Source organism: Crotalus tigris, unplaced genomic scaffold (assembly GCF_016545835.1).
Source record: "Crotalus tigris isolate CLP2741 ecotype Arizona unplaced genomic scaffold, ASM1654583v1 scf7180000019328.220996217465:2438092, whole genome shotgun sequence".
Classification (NCBI taxonomy): domain Eukaryota; kingdom Metazoa; phylum Chordata; class Lepidosauria; order Squamata; family Viperidae; genus Crotalus; species Crotalus tigris.
In genome coordinates this window covers 659,519-675,793 of record NW_024097488.1, presented here as the reverse complement: position 1 = coordinate 675,793, position 16,275 = coordinate 659,519, and the positions used below count along the sequence as shown (strand labels likewise).

Genomic DNA, 16,275 nt, shown 5'->3' with positions numbered 1-16,275 from the left:
AGGCAGGTTGTATGACATGTGTGAATTCCGGCACTTTTTTTTTTTTTTTTACAAAAAAAGCACTGGGGTAAAACATTACTGAAAGGATTGCTTAGCCTTTTGAATTGGCTCTTATACCTAGATTCAACCATGTATGAATTGTATTTTAACAACAGAACAAGTCTGAACCAGCAAGGCAGGACATATATTAATAAAGAAAATAACCTAATCTTAAATCTTTTTGGGTAGCAGTGGGTAGCATTTGTTTCTTTGTCTATACTGTCCCCCATTCTTAGAGTGATTTATAATTAAAAGATATTAAGCAAGCACCTCACAACACCCTGTTTGCATATGCGTCTTACATTGCTTTCCATACTTTTCTTTCATAGCATGTGCTTGGAATTTTGGTCAATTAGTTTTCAACCAGTCAAGTATTTGTTTGCTTGTTTGTTTATAAAATTTATTGGCTGCCCATCTTACCACAGAGTAACTAACTCTGGGCAGATTACAGTAACCAAGAATCTAAATATGTAAATTACTGATTTATATCTTTTCTGTAGATTTCTATTTTCATCAATACCCAGTGGTGTTGTCATAATTTCTATAATGATTGCATACTCCTCACATGACAACAGTAGTTTTCCTTGTTTTCACTTTTCTCTATATCTACTTAGGATTAACTACAATTACAGAAGTTCTCAACTTACGGCCATTCTTTTAACAACCATTCAAAATTATGACAGTATTGAAAAAAATGACAATCCCATGTTCAATCATTGCAGTGTCCCTACAGCCACACGATCAGAACTCAGCGGCTTGGCTACTGGTATATATTTACCACTGTTAAAGTGTCAGAGTCACATGATCACCATTTGATACCTTCCCACCCAGCTTTTGACAAGCAAGGTCAATAGCAAAAGACAGATTTGTTTAAAAACCATAATTCACTTAATGATCTCAGTGATTTGCTTAAAGACTGTGGCAAAAAAAGTTATAAAATGAGGTGGGACCTCACTTAATGATCGCCTTACTGGGTGATGGAAATTCCAGTCCCAACTGTGGCCATAAGTTGAAGACTACCTGTATTGTAAGCTTAACGTGTTTAGGAGTTATAGCAGTCATTCCATTTTGCAACATTAATATATGGGAAAAATAAGATTTTTAGATTTAGATCTAAAATTTAGATCTAGATTTAGATTTGAACTATGTTTCATTTCACCTATTTCCTTCCACATTAGATTACAATTACCATCACTTTGGTGACGCAGTACTTACATCTAATATATGTATTTCACGTCTGTAAAAATAATTTTTGATATATGGAAATACAAACACACATAAAGCTTCTAAAGAGAAAATTCCTTATCTATAGAACAGAAAAACATGCAGTTTACAGTTATGGTATAAAACTGAAAAGAGATGGCATTGATCTCTTTCTTTCATTGGCTTAGCCTTAGCCAGACTATGAGTCAGTCTTAACCAATTAAACAGTACACTATATCCTCCCCCCTTTTTTTATTTTAAATAAACTTCTGTCCATCCTCTATATAGGGGATTTTGAGGGCTATGCTTCAACAGTAAGAGCACAGGCAGAAGATGCTAAGTCTGATCAATCCACAAGAGAATAAAAAAGAAAAGCCCTATGCCTATTTGGATCAACAATAGTTGCTAACAAATGACTGTGTCAGACAAAACAAAGCCACAAACTATGAGCCAGCCTCCTGTATTTACAAAGACAAATTACCTTCAGTACCTGAGGGTGAAACCAAGTTGGTAGCTCAGCTCAGACACATCAAAGCACTTGATGACGTTTATATTAGCACAATATTGCAAACTGCTTTCCAGAACACAACCCTGTTTTGCTAAGTATGAGCAGTTTCCTTTCTCATGGACACATGGTTGTGAAGAGGAAGCAACATAAACATGGCTATTCACCAAAAACCAGCCTATATGCTGTCAAAGAGCAGCTGTTTCCACCAAAGACAACTGATGCAGTCAAGTACCAAGGATCATTATTGAGCTGTATTTCACAATTACCTATAGAAAATGTAATTTTTAGATTGCAAATAGCATTGAAGAATCCTAGATTCTAGGAATTTTGTTACACAATCTTCCCCTATCAGTTCTATTAGAAAGTTAGTCTGAAAGAAAAAAGCAAATATTACTTTCAGAAAACAAAGCTGGGTAACTTAGTAAATAAATAAATTCTTTAAGACATGCCAGATTTTTTTAAAGAAAATCTTTTCTTAATGCAATCAATGTTCCTAAATTTAATATGCTTTCCATACGAACGGGATAAAGATTAGAATTCTTGTAGAAAATGAACTACTCGTGTGTACATTATGTGTTAGGAAAAGGAAATAAACCAAAAATTATTTAACAGAAAGATGGAATACTGTATCATAGTCTAAGAATATATTTAACATGTAGAAATAAACAAGTACAGAAAGAAATCCCTCTATTCCACATTGGTTTTCTAAAGGGTAAAAATACATTTCCCTATGCTTGATCCATAGAAACATACCATCTGAGTAAGCATTTCAGCTTAGGATCCACATTGTTTTTTTTATTGAACAATCTTTTTGCATATAGCCTCCATCCTTCACTTCTTCCTTCAAATTGGTTTCGTATACTTAAAGTGTGTTTAAGCAAATTTATTCCTAGTCCAATAAAATGCTTGAATAAACAAAAGTATCTACAGAAACATACACATTTTGAAAGTCCATGAAGATCTCATGGACACTGCAGTTCTATAAGCCACTCACCTTCCAGCCACTATTTTCAAAAATGTGCTTTTTATTTTGTGCCATCAATGACTGAAACTGAACGTATTTCTCTATTTGGAAAATGGCCCCTTCTGTTTGTAGAAGTGAGGCTGACTCTGGTAAGGCTAACTTTTGTCAGTTTTTGTACTACCCATCGTGTTGTTTGTAATGAACTACAGGAACAGATTTAACTAGGTATGGTAATTATAGGTATTACAGATAGGTTATGTGGTGCTTCTAATTCCTGTATATTCTAGGAAAAGGTGCAGCTACTTCTTGAAGATGCTACATTCCCATCCCCAGAGCATCTTCTAGGAATCAAATCTGAAGTACCTCACTGCCCTAGTATAAGTTCTCCTTGTGTAAGAGCATTCAATAAATGGAACTCATTATACAAATCTTGGATGAAATCTGAATTCAGGCAAGTAAAGGAGAGGCACAAGATAAACATCTACCAATGAAATTACATATATGTAGACTTTCTTAAATATGATCACATCTACATTTCCTGGTATGTGATAAGATTTTAGGTGGGTCTTTGTGATTCATATTCACAAATATTTAAGCATGTTGTTCCCTGTATGCTCCCTAATATCTAAGATAAAGTAGGAGATAAAAATGAGCAATATATACTTAAAGTGACCTTTGTGCAGCATTCACCTTGAATAGGAATGCCATAGAAGAGGTATGGTTCCCACCCCCAAAGCTAACAAAAATAACAAAAAGATTTCCTCACTGGAACAGAGATACTCAAAAAGACCAAACAAAGCACATGAAAAAGCCTGAAGCAAACATTATAACAGCAGCTGGATTCACTAAACCAGCATTAATGTAGAGAAATGAAGAAAAAGCATGCACCCATGTGCATTTGGCCAATATATAAATTTTGAACATTTTGTTTAATATATGTATATATTTTAAGAGCATCTGTAATGAACCCAATCTGCCAAAATCAATCTGACATATCAAGCAATATGGCAGAAGTTTGAGAAATCAAAGAACATCCTCTGGGCATTTTGAATGGAACAAACAGAATCTGAAGCTCTAATTAAATTATAGCATTAATCATTTTATGTAGAAATATATCTCAGCTTAGTAAGTTCTAAAATTTCTACTGTTTGATGTCATTTCTATAATCAGAAGTCTAATTATCTGCATATCCATAAAATCAAGATAATATCGTTACCACAGAATGGATTTTTTTCAACTTTTTACATAAGAAAATATACAAAAATGGTTATAGGTTTGTATTCAATCATCCCTTGAAACTACCAGCATTAAACTGAGAAATCTAACAAAGAGATTGCCATGAAATTGAAAGAAACATATGTATTTAATTTATTTGTGTCTTCTTAATGACAGAGATGCTTGTTTACTTTACAAAGGTAAAATACCGGCTAAAGATACAAGGATCTCAACTTTCAAAGCACAATACTTTTTTAAAAAAAACTTTAAATATACAAAGCAAAATTAAGTTACTTAGTCACATGCAGCCATAACACATGCAACAGAAATGGCCATTGTAATATTTAATATTTAGTGCCATTGCTTAAGACTAATTCTCACTGCAACTTGAGATATTTCCAGATGTGACCTGATTGGTGACCATTGGTGACCATCCAATCAAATATAAAGAATTATATACTGTCTATGATTCAGAATAAATCTAGTTTGCAGAGGAATAGCCATACTACCGTAGTTTGTTGCAGAAAAACCAACAAAAGGCCTTGAGCACCTTAAATTTCAACCCATTATCTTAAGCAGTGTATCTGGAATATTGATTTCCAAACCAGGGTAAGCCTAGTATCAACCCCACAGTCCATGGATTTTTTTTTTTTTTTCAAATGGGCATGTGCCATCATCCTATGTTTTCCATTCTAACTCTGAAATTTCATTAGGATTTGTCTAACTTTCACCTAGGCCAGACTGGATGTGCTGGCACTGTCGTCTTTTGGGGTCATTTTAAAAACATCCCTCTAGAGCAGCTATGGGACAGCTCCATGAAATCCCTGAGCCACATTCTCTTCTTCTGATTTCTTTATAGGGCACCTTGGATAATTCACCTATCCTCTATTAAAGGTATAACCTGTCAGAAAAACAATGCTTATTTGTTGCTTCTTTTAACCAATTAGGACTCTGACATATCTTCCCCCAGGTTGCCCAATTCTGTGCTTATATTTGTTCTCTGTGATCTGTGTACACTAAAGATTATTGCTAATCTTGGTGATCACCACTGTTACTGTATTTGTATTACATCAACATTATGGTTGTCTTGTTTTCCTGTATTTTATGCTTTCTTTTAACTCATATCTATAATTCTAAATTTGTTTCTATGTAATGTTTTCTGGCTAAAGATCATGGTAAATGTTTGTTGTTGTTATGGATTATGGCATAAGCTTTACTACTATCATCTTCATCCGCTGTATGAAATATTGTGATCTGCAGGTCAGTGTAGGAACACTGCAGATTAGCAAGGAATTGTAAAGACAGATAAGTGGGACGGACATGCTCAAAGTGGAGTCATGCTTATACAATGGCAAATGGTAAAACAGTCATTGATGATTGCTAAATTAATAACAGAACTTGTTTATCTAATACAGTGGTTCTCAACCTTTTTAATGCCATGACCCCCAATCTGTCATAAGTCGAGGACTACTCAACCGGTCGTAATTCAAGGACTACTCAACTGGTGCAGCACCGTTTGCAGAATGGGACTTTTGGCGGGCTCAGCAGGGCAGAGACAGTCTAGACAATTCCTATTGGCTTTTGAAAGCCAATAGAATTAGACTCTATTCAAGAGAGTCTACTCTATTGGCTTTCAAAAGCCAATAGAATAAAAGGGAGTAGCACAGCTAAGGAAAAGGGGGAAAAAATAGCGGACTGCATTGTTTGGCGACCCTTGTGAAATGGTTGTTCGACCCCAAATGGGGTCCCGACCCACAGGTTGAGAACCACTGATCTAATACAATTTGCAAGGCTAATCTGAGCATCCTTCTTATGCAATCTTATGCATGTTATTTAAAACTTAATTTGCAGCCCATAAAATGCTAATGTTACCCCTTATCTGGCCTGATTTCTCTTATCGCAGCCAATATATTGAGCCTACAATATCTAGAATGCTTTGATCAGCATCAACTACTACCATGTAGACCCCAGAATTCTGGAAGTTACAGTTCCAATGCTATGTTAGACAGCAGCCTCTCCACCCAATCTATAAAAGAATTGAAATACTTGAAATATTTCTCTTGCAGAATACAATAGTCTTTTGATTTCTATCATTCACTTTTGTGGCTGAGTTGCATTTTGCTTTATATATGCAGCACGTGTGATTATTTCTATTACCGGGGTAAATCTGTACAAATGATATTATTGATTTTAATGGTTTAAAGGAGGGGTACACAACAAAAATTAAGTGGCGTGGAAGAGAAAAAGTAGGGATGCCCTGGACAAAACCTAGATTTGATGTAATATAATTCATTTTAATTTTATTATGAAATATCCATTCTTCATGTGATTTCTCCCATGCATTTTTCTCACGTATTAATTACAATTAAGCAGGTTTTTTTAAGGGAGTCTGGTAAAACCCAAAAAATTTTGGATGGGGGAATATGGCTTTTTTGCACCCATTATGCATGTCTAATTTAAATGGAAATGAAAAATATAAACATATGATCAGTTAATGGCTATTTATTACTTATGACTACCAAATAAAATCTCTATACATTGGGCCACATGAATTACAGGACTTGAGGGGGAGAGTAAGAGAAGGGAGAACTGTTTTCAGTTATGAGTTTGCAGAAAGGATCTGGCTAGTTCACCACGTAAATCACTGAATGGCTCTTCATTTAATCTGAAATCATTATTTGTTTCATGGTCTTACATTTCAACAAAGTGTCTTCAACACCAGCAGTTGAAAATCCAAGAGAACAGCCACACTTTGCAATATAAGTGAGCTTCACCCTAGCAGTATCCTGCACATGTCCTGGCTTGCACTCTACTGCTTACTGCTCAAACTGGCTCAGCTAAAGTAAATTTAAGTTCATGAATCATCATTGCTTAGATCTCTATTAAAAAGTCCAGCAATGTAATTTAGTCACTACAGGGTGACAGAAAAACTAGGATACTCACTTTGGAAAATTACAGAAATTATATTTCTTAATTTATATCAGACAACATGCCTTTTTGATTGATTTGTGAAGCTGAAATAAGTGTCCAAGCAAACTTACATTGAATTCCAGAAGAACAGAGTTACAAAAAGTGTTTCACAAATAATGAACAAAGAGAACCTAAGAGCATTTTACTAAATGCACAATGAGGTTACAGCTATGAAGTTGGGTGAAATAAATTGGTATAAAAGTGCCACATAGGAACAGCAATTAATTTTGATTGATGGTGGCCCTGCCAATAATAAGAATCAGGGATGCAAAGTAATGTTGTGGCATTCCTGTATCAGTGTTTCTCAACCTTGGCAACTTTAAAATGTGTGGACTTCAGCTCCAAGAGCATCCCAGCCAGCATACTGCCTGGGGAATTCTGGGAATGCCCACACATCTTAAAATTGCCAAGGTTGAGCAATGTGTCCTATACCAACCAATCATGCCAGTTCCTAGCATCCTCCGCTGAAATACTGTAGCAAAGGATTTCATACAGCTTCCAATTCCGATTGGAATTGGAAAATGAGACCACAAGGGGTCTCATTTTACTCCTATACCCATTTGGCATGCTTTCCCGATCCCATTGGAGAGGCTTTGCCCCACCTGTTCCATAAGTTTCTGATTTCCAGTTCTCAGGTTCTCTCATCACATGAACCATATTCCAGAATGATGACTATTCATAACAACTGCCAAAAAAAAGCCCCTTTGCTGTCCTCTTTGCCATACCAAAGGTACTGCTAAGGCAAGTTTTCAAAGGGGAAGGAACACATATAGTACCAAGTGAACCCTCTCCCACCTGCCTCCCTTCTCAAATTCTATCTGGCTCACTGTAGTAATAAACCCAATAGCCAAATCGGTAAAAGGCTTTTTTCCATGGTCAGGACCCGCAGCGTTTTGTACTAGCAGGCACCGAGGCCTCACTGCAAGCATTATTCATCCTATACTCACATAGTGCTTGGAAGGATTTCTCCTTTTTTCCACGTCCACCACATTAGCATCCAGTATAGTGTAGGACAGCATCTTCGTCCCCAGGAAAACCAGGAAACGCAAACACAGTCCAGATGTATCCTTGTATTATGATGACTGCGCTTATTCTTTGGCTCCTCAGCACTCAAGGAGGATTTCCTAGGAAAACAGAGCCTCCTCTCCCCTTAGCCCAGCTTTCTTTCCCTTGCCTGTACAAAAGGGACGGACGAAACACCTCCAACTTAGCTTTCCCGAAGGGCCCACCGAATACTTATTTCCCTTTTTTAAAAAAAAAAATCACGCGGGAAACGAGCAAAATATGGCTCTACGCCAGCGCGTCCCGCAAGCGCAGGCACACACACCCGCTTCAAACTCTTCTTCCTCCTATGCGGGAAAATCTGAATTATCTTCAGTTACTTCCAATATTTCATCCTGGTGGAAAGGAACTCTTCTCGTCCCCACCGCATTGGAGCGGACGGGCGGCGGGGAGGAGTTCAGCTCTGGGAAAGGATCAAGTTCTGCACACCCCTCACATAGATCTCGCGTGCTGTGTGTCTGTGTGTGTGTTCTATGTCTGTGTGCGCCCGCCCCTCTTGTTCGTTCTCTCTGCCTGCCTGCCTGCCTGCCTACCTACCTCTTGCCCCTCCTCTTGCCCCCTCCCGCCCTACACCGGAGTGAGTTGCCGTGGTGCAGTTATCTCCGGCCTCAGCTCCTTGTCTGACAGCGGCTGCCGCGACTGCTCCTGCAGCCGACTTGGGGGAGGGGGAGGCGGAAAGGGAGGAAACGGGCAGGCCGGCAGAAGATACGGCGGGACTGGTTTGGATGGGGATGCGAGCGTGTCCGCGGCTCCCTTCCCCAGCTCGTCTCCGAATTCCCTCTGCCGTCGTCTTCGCGGCGAGCCGAGCAGGCGAGGGGATGGGGGAGGGGATGCCGGCGGAGGAGGGGGAGAGGACGGCGCTGCCTACCCCCACCCACCGGCAGGAGAGCGGAACGGGTAGGGGGCGATCACCTCTCCATGACCAAAGCCCGAGGGACGCTGAGATGGGCGGCGACCACTTCGAGCGAGTGGTCGGCCGGCAAAGGCTTGGCATAGGCAGGCGGAGGAAAGAGGAAAGAAGCGGGCGTTCGCTTCTTCTCTCCCCACCCCGTCCTTCCCTCAAGCTGCCTGGCGACAAGAGAAAATGTGAGACGGCTGCTGTGCAGCAGAAAAAGGAGAGAGATTCTCGCTTTATGCAATTTAAAAGAAACCCACGTCGGATGCTCGTTTTTTTCTACTCGGCGCTCTCCAAAGTGCACAAGAAGTCTCAGTTGTCAACCAGGGCATTGGACTAAAGGGGCACATAAAGAGTAATAGTGGTGTTGGCCAGAATCGATTCCAGCCAGTTCCCCTCGAAAACATCCTCCCTTCTTTCTCATAATGAATTTACCAAATCCTGTATCCTAAATGCAGCGAGATGTATATAGGCCGTCCACCTAGGACTCCGGATTTAAAAGACTCCGGTGGTGATCTACTCTAGACAATGACCAAGGCTAGGTGTTACTTAAGAGATTGATGCAGACCAGGCCTTCCACTGAAAATGGTTCCATGAAGCAGAAAACATAGTTGTTTGCTGAGATGGGCAGCTATAGAAATCAATCAAATAATTTTCCAAATACATATCCAGATTTGCCCATGACATGAGAGAATTCAAGCTAGTGGGTGCCAAAAGGTTGGATGCTATTTTCCAATGACCATAAGCCATTTATTTGGGTGGGATGGGGAATTTGTGGCCCTGCAGATATTACTGAACTAAAATGCCCAACATCCCATAAATTAGCTGGGGCTGGAGGGAGTTAAAGTTAAGCAATTTCTAATGGGCCAATGACTTTCCAGCCCTGAGTGAACCTGCTCAGTAGACTGCAGCATAAGCCAAATTTATTTGTAGGAGATTCTCTAAAATAGGCAATGAAAAGGGCTTAGTTCAACTGGCAACCCTTTTATCATTGCATCAGAAAATGAGATGGGAGGCAAATCTCTTTCATCAACTGTTCTCTGTTAAGCTTGTCCTCTCCTTAAGTTGCATGCAACCATAATTTTATGGCTTATAGGAGGAGCTTAGATGCCTGAGCTTGTGCTTTTCTGCCCTTCCCATTCTTTTTTTTCCTTTCATGTTGTATTTTTTTTAGATATTGTGGGGCGGGGACTATTTGGTTGGTTTTCTTTCTTTCCACTGACCTGTAAACTTTTCACTGGGACTTATAGACTGAAGAATGGGATATAGATGCTTCACATATCTAGATGAATTAAACATTCAGTACAATTATATTACAAAGAATCTCCACAGTTTATTCTTTCACCAGTTAAATCCATTTTTACAATCAGTTTAAATGCCAGAAACAGGAATAAACAAGCCTTTGCTTGCTGGCTGAAAGACAAGAAAAGAGGGAATTCCAGTGCCTGAAACAGACATCAAGATCTTTCTTCATTCTCCCATCAAATAGTCCAGTCAGAAGCTGCTTTTTTCCTAGTAGGTAGGTGCTATTAAATAAGTTGTGCATTACTTGGACTCTCTGATTTACTAGCATTAGCTCAGTAATAGTTTTGTTACATTCAGGAATATTAAAAACATCATGCTTTGCTACTGCTTTTCAACATATCCACATTTATAACTCAGAAATATAGATGGCACTCAGCTTATAACAGTGATGGCGAACCTATGGCACGGGTACCAGAGGCGGCACTTTGAGCCCTCTCTGTGGGCCCACGTGCCATTGCCCCAGCCTTGCCTCCCCCCGTGACCCCCTCCTCACCAGAAACCTCCTGGAGGAGAGTCACCCCCGAGCATGGCCCACGCGGAGCAGCTCAGCCAAGGACATGGCAGCCAGGCAGCGTAGGCATGACTCTGCCCTCATGCCCCAATGCACACAGTTGATACTGTGGGGCATGGACAGAGGGCATGTCTGCCATGGCGCTGCTGGGCTGTCTGGTGATCTGCGGCAGGCCCTGGAGGCAGTGAGTGGCCCTGCGGACAGGCAGGGTGGGATGGAGTGGGGGCAAGACAGGGGGTGAGTAGGGCAGGATGGGGTGGGACAGGGGTGGGGCCAGTTTTTGGGCACTCGGTCTCTAAAAGGTTCGCCATCACTGGCTTATAACAATTGGAACTGGAATTTCAACCACTGAATGATGCCGTAATTGAGTTATCACATGATCAAAACCAATTTTATGATCATTTTTATTGCAGTTGTTAAGTGAAATACCAGAGTCATTAAGTAAATCACATGATTAAGTGAATCCTATTTCTCTCATTGACTTTGCTTGTTGGAAACCAGCCGGGAAAGTTGCACATCATGATAATGTGACCGCAGGATGAGGCAACTGTCACAAATGTGAACCAGTTACCAAGCACACAGATTGTGATCATGAGGCCAGGCTGTGTATATGATGGATGTAACTTTGAGGACAGGTTGTTAATTCAGTTTTTCGAGCACCTTCATAAAGCCAAATCATCATTAAAAAATGGTAATAAATGGAAGGCTATTTGTATTTGCTTCGTATGTACAATCTATGGCATATACTCCCACTTCTCTGCTCCAAACCCATATTTTTTATTTTTTTTATTTTAATCTGTTTTTATATTTAGAATTGTCTGGATATTTGTATATTTTATTACACTCAGAGTCACCTTGAACAGTGAGATGGGTGGCAAATAAATTTAATAGTAATGAATGAAAGAACTCGTTGTAACAGCAGAAACAATGGAGAAAAGAGCAAGGAAAATCAAAAATTGATCAGCACCAGGTAAAGAACTATATGCATTTTGGTTGAAACATTTGCCCGGTTCTATGCTCACTATTCCCAAGCAGTTTAACAATACACCGTAAGGAGGTGAAATTGAAGAGTGGCTAACATCTGGAAAAACCTACCTAATAATGAAAGATACAGCAAAAAGAGCAATATCAGGCAACTACAGATTAATTATCTGCTTACCAACAACTTTCAAATTGCTAATTGGTGTAGTGCTGATATAGTCCAAAAGCATCTAGTTCAAAACAAACTCTTTCCATCTGTCCAGAAAGGCAACTACCCAAAAAAGCAGAGGAACAAAAGATCAACTCCTAATTGAAAGATGATTCTGGAAATAGCAAGAAAAGAAAGACCAACTTGAATGGATTGATTACAAGAAGACATTCAACTCCTTGGATAGGATAATCAAGTGCTAGAAATAACAGGAGTCAGTAGAAACATCAGAAGCTTTGTGCAAAGATTGATGGCACAAAGACAAGGTTGTTGGTCAATGGTGATAAAAACAGGAGAGAGGAATCTTCCAAGACTCACTATCACCACTACTGTTTGTCATTACATTGAATCTTCTGTCACAATACTGAACAGGTCAAGCCATGGCTATCAAACATCAAGAATATCTGCTATGCTATCCCATCTCCTTCATATGGACAATCTGAAGCTGCATGGAAAAACACCATTGGACATGGAATCATTGCTTAACACTGTCCATATACACAACCAATAAATTACAATAAAGTTTGGACTGGACAAACATGCCATCAAACAGGAAAAATATCTTCAAGTATCTTCAGATAGCTTGAAGGAATCAAGATACCCTATGCAAATAACATCAAGAGTCTGGATGAACACGATCATTACAAATATCTGGTCAGCCTTCAAGCCAGTAGCATCAAGCACACTGAAGTCAAGAAAAAGGTTAGAGGTGAATACATCAAGAGATGGAATAAGATCTTAAAGTCCAGACTGGGGAGGAAATACCATCAAGGTAATTAATATCTGGGCAATTCGAGTCACTAGATAGATAGCTGGGATAATGGACTGGTGTTAACTGAACTAAAAGCCTTGGATAGGAAGACCAGAAAAATAATGACAATGAATCATGCACTTCATCCATGCAGCAATGTTCCTTACCAAGGAAAATAGGTTAGCATGGAATGTTGCAAGTACCTCAGATAACTGAAGAAGAAAAAAGGGCATTGGGAGAATATCTGAAAGACTGAATAAGATTCACTGAAACTAGTGTACCAGGAAGGCTTACTGAATACTGGAGAGACTAAATAGGCCTATATGAAACACCAAATTAAGAACACAGATGAGACATGGGAAGACAAAGCATTATATCGCTAGTACATTTCAAAAAAATAGCAGGCAAAGCTTATAATAACAAAGCTAAAGGCAGGGAAAGTTGAAGAAAGGGACAGAGAGGCTAATTGTGGTTGCACAAATGCATACAAAGCCAGAATTTAGAGACAGCAACAGACAGCAAGTGCCATGTCTGCAAAGAAGCTGAAGAAATAGTGGATCACCTGGTTAGCTGCTGCAAGAAGATCTCACAGATTGACTACAAACAATGGCATAAGAAAGAACAATGGTGCGTTGGAAAAACTGCAAGAAATACGGTACCATTTGCCTGAAAGCAAGAACTGGTGGGACCATAAACTAGAGAAAGTAATAGAAAACGAAGAAGTTAAAGTGCTCTGGGACTTTAGAATTCAAACAAACAGGCCACATAACACTCTGGATGTAACAACTGTCAATAAGAAAGACAAAAAAAATCTGGATAGTGACATGGCGGTACCTGGAGAAAGAATAGAAGGAACTGGAGAAGATAACATCAAGAATACAAAGAACTGCAAACAGAATTAGAAACTGTGGCAAAAGAAAACAAAGGTAGTACCAACAGTAATAAGCACCTTGGATGCAATCCCAAACAACCGGAGCACCACTTTAACACCATCGGCATTAAGAAAATCACCTTCAGTCAATTGCAAAAGGCAACTTTACTTGGAACAGCTTATACCCTGTGGCAATATCTGCAATCACGATCAAACATCCACATCTGTCTATCCCAGATCCATCTATAGATGGATAAAAGTGTCAAATCCAGTCTGAACATATGGATAACTGTGCAACAAACCATAATAATTTATGGGTATTTGGTACTTCAATTAGCTTGAGAAATACCTTGTAAATAAAACATCCAAGTTGGTGCTAATCAGATAAGCCTAAAGACTGCCACAAAACAGTTTTCTGCTTAATTTTAGCCTCTTGTTTGGAAGAGAGCAGGGTGCAATAATTATGTATTATAAGTCTTTTGTAATATATAAATTGCATCACATGCACACATCTATAGAAATTTCAGACCAGCACATGAGAGAGCCTTTCCACATTTGAAAATAATATACTATTGTGATTGTTACAAGAAATTCCTAACAGTATCAGTATTGTGTATTGTGTACACACGTTTTGCGAAATAAACAGCTTTACAAGGAGCTGTGGAACACATTTTCATCGTACAGTAGAAAAATCTATTTGGAAAATTGTAATCAGAGATATGTAACTAGCAGCAAATATTTAATTATATAGTTTTTCCCCCTGGGGAATAAGGCATTGTATGCTCTACCTCAAAGAAAGTCCGCTATGCTATAGAAATCTATACTTTCTTAGAGGAAAAAGCAATAAAGGAAACTATACAAAGAATTAAAATTTAGATGAAAACCTTTTTAAACAAGTAAAAGATCAAAGGTGAACTCATATTAAGAGAATTTATGGGGTTCTAGTAGAACTGGATTCAGAATCAGAACTAATTAAAGAATGTATGATTAAATGGGCACAAAATTTTGGAGAATCAGTTCTACTGGATACCTGGGAAACTATCTGGGTGAGGAATGTCAAATTCACACAAGCCCAGAACTTAAGGGAGAATTTCTATAAAATGTTTTATAGATGGCACCTTGATCCACAAAAAATGTCTCGTATGTATCCTGACTCACAGCCTAAATGTTGGAGATGTGGTTGTTTGGATGCTACTTATTATCATATTTGGTGGTCGTGTAAAAATATAAAAGCCTTTTGGATTAAGATATGGTGGAATATTCAAAGAATTTTTAGAAAGAGGGTAAAATTTACCCCACAATTGTTTTTGTTAGGTATTGTTACTGATTGTGACACTAAGGAGGTTATATTGATGTTAAATTTGATTACAGCCGCAAGGCTGTTAGTAGGGCAATATTGGAAGAAGGAATCCTTGCCTACCTTGCAAGAGTGGTTTTTAAAAGTTTCTTATTTGGCGGAAATGGCAAAGATTTCGGCTTTCTTAAAGGAGCAATCGCAAGAGAAATTCTTTGCGGTATGGGAAAAATGGATAAATTTTATACAATATAAATTGGATATAAAAATATTATTTAGTTTTTCAATAACTTATATATAAATTTTAATATTTTATAGATTGTACTTTTTCCATATCTCTTTTCTTCTTTCTCTTTTTTTCTTACTTTTTTCTCTTTCAAGTACTTTTTCTTTTTAATATTTATGCTTTTTTCTTATATATATATTATTGTTAATTACTTTATAAGTTGTTTATGTAATGTATTTAGATATACTTATGATTTATATTTTTTCAATTTTTTTTTTAAGATTCTTAAAAATTTTAACTAAGCCTAGACTCAGCTCTGGGAAGGTTGGGGGGGATGGAGAGGGAGGGTTGGGGTGGGTGGGTTAGGGTTGTTTTTTGTTTTTTGTCTTTTTTTTCTTTTTTCTTATTTGTAAAAACTTTAAAATTTTCAATAAAAAAAAAAGAATTAAAATTTAATATCCACTGGTGTACAGAAATAATTATAAATATTTAAGAAAACACTCTATACTTTAGTTAGGTGCCAATGCTGTCTTAGGGCATTTCTTCCACCTCAGAGTTAAAATGTTATTCACCCATCCTAGAGATAGCAGTAAATGGTGCTGACATAATATTTGCTATTCTTATCCCAACCCTATCATATCCTGCTCATTGTTTCTGAGTCATTGTCCTGATCAATGAATACGACACTCATTACAGGCAAGATTATTGTTTTTCTCCTCTGGCTTCATTGCAATCCTCTTTACAGAATCACCAGCTAGTAGTTTAAACTTCCACCAATCAGCGCATTGCACAGGGATGGGGAAGATCAACCTTCAACACTCTGTTGGGATGTCTCTAGCTATTTTGTCTGTCTATCTCACAACTCATTTGAGCATCTCTTAAGGCAGAGTGGTGACATAAAGAAACATATTGTAAGACACCACAGCAAAAATAACTTAATACAGGTAGTCCTTGACTTAACAAGTGCAATTGGGATAGGATTTTCATTCATAATTCATGACAGTCATAAGTCAGGGTACTCATGTGACCTGATCTCATTTTACTATTTACTATTAAATGAATTATACAGTCATAAGTCCAAATCCCACAGTTGTAAATCTAAATCCATTCTCCCAAATGGCCTTTTTTGCTGGAAAAAAGCATTGCAAATTATAGTCATATGACTGCAAGATGCTGCAACCAGTCATACATGTGAGCTAGTCGCCAAGCACCTGAAATGGAGTCATGTGATGGGGGATTGCTACAACATTTTATGATGTCCAGAAATAAGCA

The 16,275-nt window shown here is 38.3% G+C and overlaps 1 protein-coding gene across 6 annotated transcripts in view; it reads right to left on the bottom strand.

The window, feature by feature from the left end:
* Positions 1-8,398, bottom strand: part of SH3PXD2A (SH3 and PX domains 2A) — a 276,364-nt gene extending 267,966 nt beyond the window's left edge. For 2 of the 6 annotated variants that reach the window (XM_039361666.1, XM_039361667.1), the window contains exon 1: positions 7,847-8,394. In XM_039361666.1, the coding sequence (XP_039217600.1) occupies positions 7,847-7,918 (72 nt within the window). In that variant the 5' untranslated portion in view covers positions 7,919-8,394. Of the gene's footprint in view, positions 1-7,846 lie in introns of all 6 variants that reach the window. The other 4 variants (XM_039361671.1, XM_039361672.1, XM_039361669.1 and 1 more) reach the window with 3 other exon arrangements.
* Positions 8,399-16,275: the final 7,877 nt, after the last annotated feature.